The 11,118-nt window shown below is 40.2% G+C and overlaps 1 protein-coding gene across 6 annotated transcripts in view; it reads right to left on the reverse strand.

The window, feature by feature from the left end:
* LOC140733537 (b(0,+)-type amino acid transporter 1) overlaps positions 1–10,205 on the reverse strand; it is a 79,899-nt gene extending 69,694 nt beyond the window's left edge. For all 6 annotated transcript variants that reach the window (XM_073056996.1, XM_073056995.1, XM_073056998.1 and 3 more), the window contains exons 1-2: positions 9,451–10,205; positions 1,834–1,967 (exon numbers count right to left, since the gene is read on the reverse strand). In XM_073056996.1, coding sequence (XP_072913097.1) covers positions 1,834–1,967; positions 9,451–10,200 — 884 coding nt within the window. In that variant the 5' untranslated portion in view covers positions 10,201–10,205. The remainder of the gene's footprint in view (positions 1–1,833; positions 1,968–9,450) is intronic.
* Between the last annotated feature and the right edge of the window lie 913 nt (positions 10,206–11,118).

The following is an 11,118-nucleotide window of genomic DNA, read 5'->3' on the forward strand; positions in this document are numbered from 1 at the left end:
GAAATTCAGGTACAAATATATAGGCAGGATGCTGGAAGTTGAAGCACCAAAAAAAACCCAAGAGTCAAGCAACTCAGCAAGTCAAGCAACATCTGTGGATGCAAATAGACAATCGAGATTTCTGGCTGAGAACGTTCATATGGTCTGATGAAGAGTCTCAACCTGAAATATTGACTCTCCATTTCCTTTGCATATGTTGCCTAATCCTCTGCATTCCCTTATGTTGTTGCTCAGTGTACTTACAACTGCTCCAAGAGACAAATCAAACAACTTCCTCGTGTTTGCTCTTTAAAAACAACTTTCAGTCTGATCATTCCTTGAGGATCTTGGATATTCAAGCATTTATATAGGAAAGAAATATGACCTTGAATATGAATGTGAAAAAAGAAAGAGAAAAGACCCAAGGCAAGCACAAAGCTTTGCCTTGTGTCTTACCTTGATAAATGCAGTAGGCAACTTTATCTGCTCTGCACCAGAGCAGATACATGTGTAGTTGTTACATGTCAGAAACTCCAAAGAAAGTTCTGGAACTTGGTGGAAGGTAATCAAGAGGAGGAGTAAACACAAATGAATAATACAAAACTATACTTTAGGCAATCCAGTTGCAAAGTCCTTGGTCCATATTCTTACACTTGAACTTCCAAGTTTTCATCTAGATACCTTTTAAATGTGGTGAGGGAATCTAACTACTTTACTCTTGCAGACTTTGAGTTCGTGGCACTCACCAGTTCTTGAATGAAATTATATTACCACAACTTCTAATCCTTCTTCAACTCTTTCACCCCCAATAACTGATCTCTCTGCTAAGGGAAGTAGTTTGTATAGTCAATCTTGTTTATATCTCTCATAACTTTATGCTCTTAAATATGTACTCCCCAGTCTCCTTGTTTCAAAATAGTGAAAACAACCACAGATTGTCTCTCAAACTATATTTTGCAGTCCTGACAATATCTCCTCTGCACCTTTAATGCTGCTATCCTTCCTATAGAGTGACAAAAAGAATTGTATGCAATACTTTAACTATCTAATATTTTCTACAATTCTAGCTTGTATTTTAAGGCTCAGCAACGAAGACAAATATCGCAAGTGCGTTTTTAACTTACTGTAAGAGAATGATAAGCAGCTTTCAAGTATTCAGATCACTGAGAGAGAAGGAACACTTCAAGGCTGCCGCAGGGTATTTTATTAGAGTACAATAAGCGATAAGAAAAACATATACAATATACAAAACACAAATCTAAAACAATGTGTAAAATAATTGATAAAAATTAATTCCCACTCCCTTCTACTATGTGATGCAAAGGAGTAACAAAACAGTAAGTCTAAAAAAGGGTGCAGAATAACTGATATAGTAGCAAGTCTCACACCCTTCTGCTCATCGAGGATGTCAATTTATGACGACTAGCCTTAAGGCTCTGAGGGGTCCTTGGCACCGATCACAATTCCAGTCTGCTCACACTTAGTAATCAAGAAAGCCTGGGTTTCTTTTCTAATCTATACATACCAGTCAGTTACAATTCTAAAACAAACTATTTCTTAATGAAAGATGCATAGCGAGGATTTTACATTTGCCATTGAACAAGTCCCGCTTGTTTCTGAAAATCTTATCAGAGAAGACTTTGCCAACTGAAACAGTTTTGCTCATCTCCAAAAGCAAGTTGTCACATAACTTAATACTTTACATCTGCAGGCTTTGAGGCCTCATGGACCTCACAAATCAAGACTTCATTTTATTTACCTTCCTAATTACAGGCTTGCTTATTATAAGTATTTTAAGCAGACAACTCCATTCTAAGTAATAAGATCTGTTTTTAACCCTCTCATTTCACTTACCCCCATGTTGCAGCCACAGCTCCAGATGACATAATCTCAGCTGGACTCAGGGCCACGAAGTAGCTCACATTGACCAGACTATAAAGCAATGTCACCAGTGGAAGGGAAATCAGTAAAGCTCGGGGCAAATTGACCTGAAACAAGAAATTCACTGCAATCTCAATATTGATTTAGTTTGGACAAGTTTACAAATGAATTTCAAGAATGAAATGCCAAAGACAAGTGAATGATTCCTGCTGGTAAATGTAATGTCACGTAATGCAGATAAGTCAGAGCACAATACCCGATGTTGCAAAGGGAGTCAGTCAGTAGTTAGGCTGCATCAGTAAAGGAGAATCCATCTTTGGTCAAAGTTATTTGATCTCAATTGACATGGTTAGGCTTGTGGAACAGGGTGGGGGGGGGGGGTGGGGAGCTGGAAGAGAAGTATATAGAAAGACAGTAAATTGTTTGTGCTATCCTGAAAGGAAATCTATGAAGTTTAAAGTAAAGGCAGAACAACACCTACTTCTCCTAGTCCTGATTCATCTTTCACTTACATTATTCACATATAGTTCACACTATGATTCACATCAGTCCTACAGAGCTATTCCCTTCAATGAGATCACCTTCTCCTTGCTTGACCCCAATACATTTGGACACTCAGCTTTCCTTCTTGCTCCTTATGTTAGGTGATATTTTAAATTCTGTGTATAGTCCTGTTGCTTCTTAAATAAATGGTCATTTCAGCAGCAACATACAGTACCTTTGAATGTCCTTGACTGTGTTTCATTGTAATGCACCAAGGTAGCCCTGCAGAGAGCCACAAATAAATTTCTCTGTAACCATGGCACATTACTTGCACTGTTCTTCTCAAACTCTCTGCAGCAATTATCACAGTTCACAGCACAATCTCCTTTCAACTTCTCTTCAGTGGCTCCTCTTCAGAGAGCAGATGATATGAAGATATGAAGTTGTTGAACCGGGAGAAACAGGGAAGGTTGCAAAGTTGTTATAGGAATCCCAAACAACCTGGTTTCTTCCCATCCCTCTTGCCCCAATCTCATCCCATGTCTTCGTACCAAAGAGAGAGAGAGATTTCCAGCAGTGCCAGTAGAAGCAAGTAAATCATAGTAAAGTGATCCATACCTCACATCATTTTCTGCCACATTCTTATCCATCATCATATCTCTTGATTATTTCTTTCCAGCACTACATCGCATTAGAGTAAGATCCTATACATATATCATAAATAGTATAAATGTATTTAGTACAATATAGTGAATGGGTAATAGATCTTAGGGTGAGTACAAATTAATATGAAAATGAAAGAGGGAAACTGACCATGCAACAAAAGCAAAGATGAAGGCTTAATTACAGATGAGCTAAGACACAGTTTGGAAAATATTAAAATGTATTCTTGGTCATGGAAATATGTAGCCAAATATGATGATAAGTTTGTGGACTTTATGGTTTAAGTTTCAGTCTGCTGTTAGACTGTGGAAAAGAATCAGCTGATAGGAAATTATATTTATAGAGAGATCTAATGTCTGTGACTTCTGTCCTCTAATATTTATTTGGAGAAATTTTCTGTTCATCTGTCACTGAATATCAGACAAGCATCCTAACAAATTAAAGGCATTAGAGTGCTTAAGAGATATGGTGGCAAGTTAAGATATTATTTTCTAAGTGTATCTTCAGCTTAAAAGAGTACATTGAAGCACAGTTCAAACTTGACTACTTTTTGTTGTCATGGTTTTCAAACCCTGGAAAATCAGTGCTGAAGGAATGGAGTTCTAAAGGCTATCAAATCAATTGAAAACCTCCTCATTACCATATAATTATGATTTTTAAGTTCATATAAATGAAACTGTTGCCTATTCTAATGATCATATTGCCTGCTGCAAAATGATTCGTCTTGAGTCTTAAGCTATCCCTCAGGATCAAGGATGAATTACTTCCACCACTGATTTTATAGGTTCTGAAACAGACAATGTGAGAATAGGGGACTCTTTAACATGTGCATGTGGTGGCTGAAGGGATGGGTGGGCAGATGGTTGTATTCTCTTGATGAATGTCACAAGGTTCTCAAAAGCCACTTCTCTACTTGGGGCAATCAATAAGTTGTGGAGATGATGCAATTCTTCAAGGAGGCTTTGTACACTCCCTTTAACCTTTTTTCTTCTCTCTGCCTCAGCACCCCTCCCTGTGATAGAGTCCAGTAGTAAAAATGTGTGTAATGTGGCTAACTAAATGCAGTCAGACCCACAGAAATTGTTGGCTCGGTGAAATGCAGACAAGGGCTTTGTTAAAGTTGGAAGACATTTTAAATGCTCTTATCTAGAAAGACTCATTGGTGGAGCAAGTACAATGGCGTCACATAGTAAATGGAAGAATGGGATAGAGTTCTTATTGAAAACATAAACAGCAGCTGAGATAGCTGAAGGAGTCAGGAGGCTCGCAATGGATGTGAATGTCAGGAAATGTAGAGGAGGCTTGACCCAAAAGAAGAGCACTGGAAATGATTTAGTGGTGAGTGATAACTTTAATTATCAACTACAAAATTACAAGCCACAAAACCAGAGAGAACAGATACTAAAATTACAAGTAACAAGGTAACTGAAGGCTAGGAGTAACTGATTGAGAGAATGAACAAAAGTTGTAGATGATAGTTGGGTTTAAATAGGCTGCAGGCGATGAGATGGAAATGAGTGGCAGGTGACTCCTAGGAGGAGCCTACATGTGCAGGCCAAACACGAAGCCCCACCTACGGCCAGCTTCCAATAGCTCAGGACAATCTGGATGGATTTCCTTTGTGAGTGATGGATCCAATATCTCTCCTCTAGGCTGTATCCTTCCCAATCAACCAGGCACTGCACATTCTGTCCATCAGAATGTGAATCCATCAACCGGTGAACCGTGTACACTGGACCATCTTCCACCATTCTAGGTTCTGGAGGATTAGTTAGTTACTGGTCTGAACAACAACTAAACCTCTTGCCCATGTCTTCATACTTCTGTGCATTGTGTTGCTGGCATATGATTGGCTGATTAGATATTGGCATTAAGAGAGAGCATATAATTGAGCAAAAATTATTGCATTGTTAGAGGATTAGGAAGCTTTCAAAAACCAACAGAAGGCCACTGAAAAAGTCATTATGAAGGTAAAGATGGAATATGAAAGTAAGCTAGCCAATAATATTAAAGAGGACACCAGAAGTTTCTTAAGATATATAAAGTGTAAAAGAGAATCAAGGGTGGATGTCAGACCACTGGAAAATGATACTGAAGAGGTAGTAATGGGTGACAAGGAAATGGTGGACAAGCAGTTTATAAGTATTTTGCATCAGGCTTCACTGTGGAAGGCACTAGCAGTATGACGGAAGTTCTAGGTGTCAAGAATGATCAAGCGTGTGAAGTTACCATTACCAGCGAGAAGGTTCTTGGGAAATTGAAAGGGCTGAAGGTAGATAAGTCACCTGGTGTCTGTACAGCCCAGGGTTCTGAAAGAGGTGGCTGAAGATATTTGGAGGCATTAGTAATGATATTTCAAGAATCACTAGATTCTGGAATGGTTCGAGAAAACTGGAAAATTGCAAACATCACTTCACTCTTCAAGAGGGGAGAGAGGCTGAAGAAGGGAAACTATAGGCCAGCTAGTCTGACCTCAGTGGTTGGGAAGATGCTGGAGTTGATTATTAAGGATGAGGTCTCAGGGTACTTGGAGACGCATGATAAAATAGTCCATAGTCAGCATGATTTCCAAAAGGGAAAATCTTGCCTGACAAATTTGTTGGAATTATTTGAAGAAATACAAGCAGGAAAGACTATCAGTTGGTGTTGTGCTCTTAGATTTTCAGAAGGTCTTTGACAAGGTGCCACACATGAGGCTGATTAACAAGCTACAAGATCATGGCATTACAGGAAAGATTCTAGCATGGATAAAGCAGTGCTGATTGGCAAAGAGTGGGATTAAAGGGAGCCTTTTCTGGTTGGCTGTGCGTGACTAGTGGCATTCCACAGGGGTGTTGGGACCATTTCTTTTTCGTTATACATCAATGATTTGGATAATGGAATTGATAGCTTTGTTGCAACGTTTGCAGAAGATATGAAGATAGGTGGAGGGGCAGGTAGTTTTGAAGATTTAGAGAGGCTACAAAAGGACAGATTAGGAGAATGGTCAAAACAATGGCAGATGGAGTACAGTGTCGGGAAGTGCAACAAAGCCATCAATTCCATCATGCACTTCTGTAGAAGAAATAAAAGGGTTGACTATTTTCTAAATGGAGAAAAAATACAACAACTGAGGTGCAAAGGGACTTGGGAGTCCCTGTGCATTATTCCCTAAAGGGTAATTTGCAGGTTGAGTCTGTGGTGAGGAAGGCCAATGCAATGTTAGCATTCATTTCAAGAGGACTAGAATATAAAAGCAAGGATGTGATGTTGAGGTTTTATTCAGCTGTTGTGAGGCCTCACTTGGAGTATTGTGAGCTGGTCTTGGCCCCTTATCTTAAAAAGGATGTGATGAAACTAGAGAGGGTTCAAAGGAGGTTCACGAAAATGACTCCAAGATCGAATGGCTTGTCATATGAAGAACGTTTGATTATTCTGGGCCTGTATTCACTGGAATTCAGAAGAATGAGGGGTGTCCTCATTAAAACCTATCAAATGGTGAAAAGGTGTGACAAAGTGGACTTGGAGAGAATGTTTCCAATGGTGGGAGAGTCTAATACCAGGGGACACAGTGTCAGAATAGAGGGGCATCCTTCTAGAACAGAGAAGAAGAGGAACTTCTTTAGCCAGAGAGTGGCGAATCTGTGGAATTATTTGCCACAGGCAGCTGTGGAGGCATTTATATATATTTCAGGCGGAGGTTGATAAATTATTTATCGGTCAGGGCAAGAAGGGATATGGGTGATAAGGCAGGAGATTTGAGCTGAGAGGAAAATTGGATCAGCGATGATGAAATGGTGGAGCAGACTCAATGGGCCAAAATGGCCAAATTCTGCTCCTGTATCTTATGGTCTTAAGGTCTTATCAATGAGCAGTTGTAAAGGTCTACCTAATAAAATAGCTACTAAGTGTATGTATAATAATAAACTTTGAACATGTCTCTGATAAGAAAAACTGGAATGATCATGGTGCTAATTTGTAAGCAAGGTTATCTGAGCAATTGAGTGAATGCTAGTTGTTAGAGAGGGGGTGCATGGACAAAAGAATGTAGGCATTGCAAAGTGCAAAGCAAGAAGACATGCCTGGATGTTCAGTTTCATCATGTATTCCACTTCCAGAGAGAGAAAAAAAGAGAAAGAAGGGAATAAATAATAAAACTAGTTATCCCAATATCACAGATGAACAACTGAAGCAGAGAGAGAATTGAGCTTCCAGTAGAAGTGGTAGAGGCAGGTTCGATATCGTCATTTAAAGTAAAATTGGATAGGTATATAGACAGGAAAGGAATGGAGGGTTATGGGCTGAGTGCAGGTTGGTGGGACTAGGTGAAAGTAAGCGTTCGGCAAGGACGAGAAGGGCCGAGATGGCCTGTTTCCATGTTGTAATTGTTACATGGTTATATGGTTGTTACCTCAAGTTGTCAAATACAGTACTGCCTAGATGGAAACTGAGGAGCTGTTCTTTGAACAACAACACACACAAAATGCTGGTAGAACACAACGGGCCAGGCAGCATCTATAGGGAGAAGCGCTGTCGACGTTTCGGGCCGTGTCTCGGCCCGAAATGTTGACAGCGCTTCTTCCTATAGATGCTGCCTGGCCTGCTGTATTCTACCAGCATTTTGTGTGTGTTGTTGTTTGAATTTCCAGCATCTGCAGATTTCCTCGTGTTTGCTCTTTAAATTCACTACTGCAAAGCCTCTGCCAGTGATGCCTACACTGAAGAAGTTTAAATCTTCTCTTCGATGGGAGTTCAGTGAAACCCTCCCTCGCTGCTCCCCATCTATAATTCTTTCGGCCCTTCAACTTTTCAATCATATTTTGACCCAGACCCGCTATTACAGCCATATATCCTTCCTTGGAACGTGTCTCCGCCGCCAACTGACTCCAGTTGGCTTCAGGGTCCGTTTTCAAGCTTCTCAATTTGGACCTTCTGAGGATCCCAGAGGAAGGGTTTCGGCCCGAAACGTCGACAGCGCTTCTCCCTATAGATGCTGCCTGGCCTGCTGTGTTCTACCAGCATTTTGTGTGTGTTGTTGTTTGAATTTCCAGCATCTGCAGATTTCCTCGTGTTAGCTGTTCTTTGATTTTGTTTTGGACCTCATTATAATAATGCAAGAGCCCACAGACTAACGGTTCAGAGTGTTAATTGGATCAAAATGAAAGAGACACACTACAGGAATTTCAAGTTTCCCTTTGCAAATTGAATGCACATGCTCTGCAAAGTGATCACCGAAAGACACAAGAGAGTCTGCAGATGCTGGAAATCTTGAGAAACACACACAAAATGCTGGAGAAAATCACCCATCTTCAGGTCTCAGTCCAAAACATAAACTGTTTATTTCCTTCCACAGATGTCTCCTACCTTGCAGAGTTCCTTCGGAACTTTGTTCGTCATGATCACCAAACCTGTGTTTGGATTCTCCAATGCAGAGGAGATCATATTGTGATCCCTGAAAACAGTACACCAGATTGTAAGAAATATAAGTGAACCACAGTTTAACCAAGAAAAACTGCTTGGGTCCCTAGACGGTGGTAAGGGAAGAGATGAAAGGACTAATGCTGCAGCACCTGCAATTCAAAGGCAAAATACAACAAGATGGGTTGCTGTTAGAAAAGGAAGAGTTGGCCAGAGAATCACAATTGGTAGGGCACAGAAAAATGTTGAAGAGGAGGAGAAATGATGAAAGAGGTGGAAAAAGAGGGACACCTCTTTTTCCCTTATTAGTGAGAGAGAGAGAGAGAGAGAGAGACTGTGCTATGTCAAATACCAGGTGAATGAGTAGTCTTTGGGGTACTGCAAGTCAGTGTCTTTATTGATGCTTTGCTGCACACTTATGCATGGGTGGGGGGAGCTGGGGGTTTGGGGTTCTTTTGGGGCACTCTGTTTTCATGGATATTTGCGAAGAAAAAGAATTTCAGGATGTATATTGTATACATTTCTCCGGCATTAAGTGTACCTATTGAAATATGGTGGAATCCCTTTGAAGGTGTTGGAAGTTGTGGAGAATGATTTATTGAATGCGGAATAGGTGGGGTGGAAACAAACATGCAGGAAATGGTTGGGATGTAGCGACTGGATTGGTGCTTAAACAGAACTTGACAATTTCAATACTTTTTTCCCAATACATATTCTTCCTTCAATTTCTGGATTTCTCTGCCTCAATCTCAGAAGATAGGCTAGCCTACTAACTGTCAGGCCTGCACATGCAGGCTTCTCCCAGTCTCCACCCAGCTAACAGGAGTCACCTGATATTCCTTTCCAGCAGCCTATTGAAACCCAGCAAAAAACAGTCAAGGAAAAAAAAAACACCAATATACCGCCCAAGACCCTGAGTGACATGTTCCTTCACATGAATCAGCCAACCTCAACCTGTTGCTCCTAACCTTACCTTGTTAGTTATTGCATTAAAATAGTACTTTTAAGTACTTAGTAATAGATTGAGATAATTTGTTTTGTACTTACCTCAGGGTGCTTAATTTCCTCAGTCAAATAATTTAAATTATTCCATCCGCTATAGGACCACAGACCTTGTTGGAAAGCAATTCCAACTGAGCCTATTCCTCTTGTTCCTTGAAAAGCATTCTGAAAACTCTCTGTGTGTCCATTGATGATCAATACCATTCCACCTATTACAATTACAAGTAGGGACAGTATTTTGGCAAAAGTGAAGATGTTTTGAATGCGGGTTGCCAGTTTCACATTAAGACTGTTAATGATAGCTATAGTTAAAATGCTAGCTGCAGCTGTACATTTCACTACAGCAGGAGGCACTGGACTTTCTCCATAAAATGGTGCTGCAATGTACTGTGCTAGGCTCAAAGACATTGCCGCAATAGAAGAAGGAATGCCTACAAATACAGAGGTCCAAGAATAAAGAAATGCTGGGGCAGGCCCAAAGTTTCTCAAGATGTATATGTATTCACCTCCAGATTCTTTTATCACTGTCCCTAATTCTACGTATGAGAGAGCAGCTGTCATGCACAGACATCCACAGGCCATCCAAATCAAAAGGCTGGCTCCAGGGCTCCCAATGTATCGTAGGACCCATTCTGGGGACATGAAGATGCCAGAGCCAATAATCGTTCCAACAATTAAAGAAACAGCACTAATTAGTCCAACGTCCCGTTTTAAATTCAGTTTTCCCGTACTTGCTGCCATGGTCGGAAACAACGTGAACAAAGGCAATGCCTCTTCCTTTCCTCTCGATCTCATTGCAGCAATAGCAAAGGTTCAAATACTGTAACTTTTATTAGTAGCTTTCTAGTGCTAAGTCTGTTTGGCAATAATGGACTTAGTAAACATTAACCAGTGGGTTATATATCAGTTCTAAATCTGGTTGTGTAAAAACATTGATTACACATTGTATAAATTATGTATAACAGGTCATGCTGCTCATTAATGCAAGTCAACAGTTAGCATCCATCTATATTTCTTTAGGTAACACCATTCATTATCTATCTATTTCCTTCTCCCACAAATAATTACTTAGAATTTCTTCAAATGCACCTATACCATTTGACTTCAACTATTTCCTCCTATACTAATGATTTTGAAAATCTCATTGCTGTCGGTCTTTCTAACTATTCTGTCAAATCTATGTCCATTGTTGGGTCAGTTCTCATCACTTACAGTATATTTTGCTATGACATAGAAGAAGGCTCTTCAGCCTTCTGAGTCTTTACAGTCCATGAATCCCAATTCTCCACTGATTTCCGTGTAAGCTATTCTCTCATACATGCCTGTCAATAATCCTCGGGTTTCTTACCATTCATCAAGACTAGGAATACTTTACAATACTGTATCCAATTAGCCTAACAAGCAGTATATCTTTGGGAGGAAACTAGAGCTCCTGGAGGAAGACCACTTGGCAATCTAGAGAAAGTGCAAACTCCACACAGACAGCACTAGAGATCAGAATTAAACCCAGGGCACTGATGCTGTGAGAGAGCTGCACCAACTGCCAAACCATTATGATTCCCTCAGCCTTGCCACTTCAATAAAAACAGCTCAGTTTCTTCTTCCTTCCTGATAAGTTTAGCCTTGGACTTTCGGTGGCTTCCTCAATGTCTTGTCTTTTTTAAACACCAGTACCCCCATCTCATCTTTTAATTGATATTGTGAGAAGAGGTG

This window comes from Hemitrygon akajei, chromosome 9 (assembly GCF_048418815.1).
Source record: "Hemitrygon akajei chromosome 9, sHemAka1.3, whole genome shotgun sequence".
NCBI classification, from domain to species: domain Eukaryota; kingdom Metazoa; phylum Chordata; class Chondrichthyes; order Myliobatiformes; family Dasyatidae; genus Hemitrygon; species Hemitrygon akajei.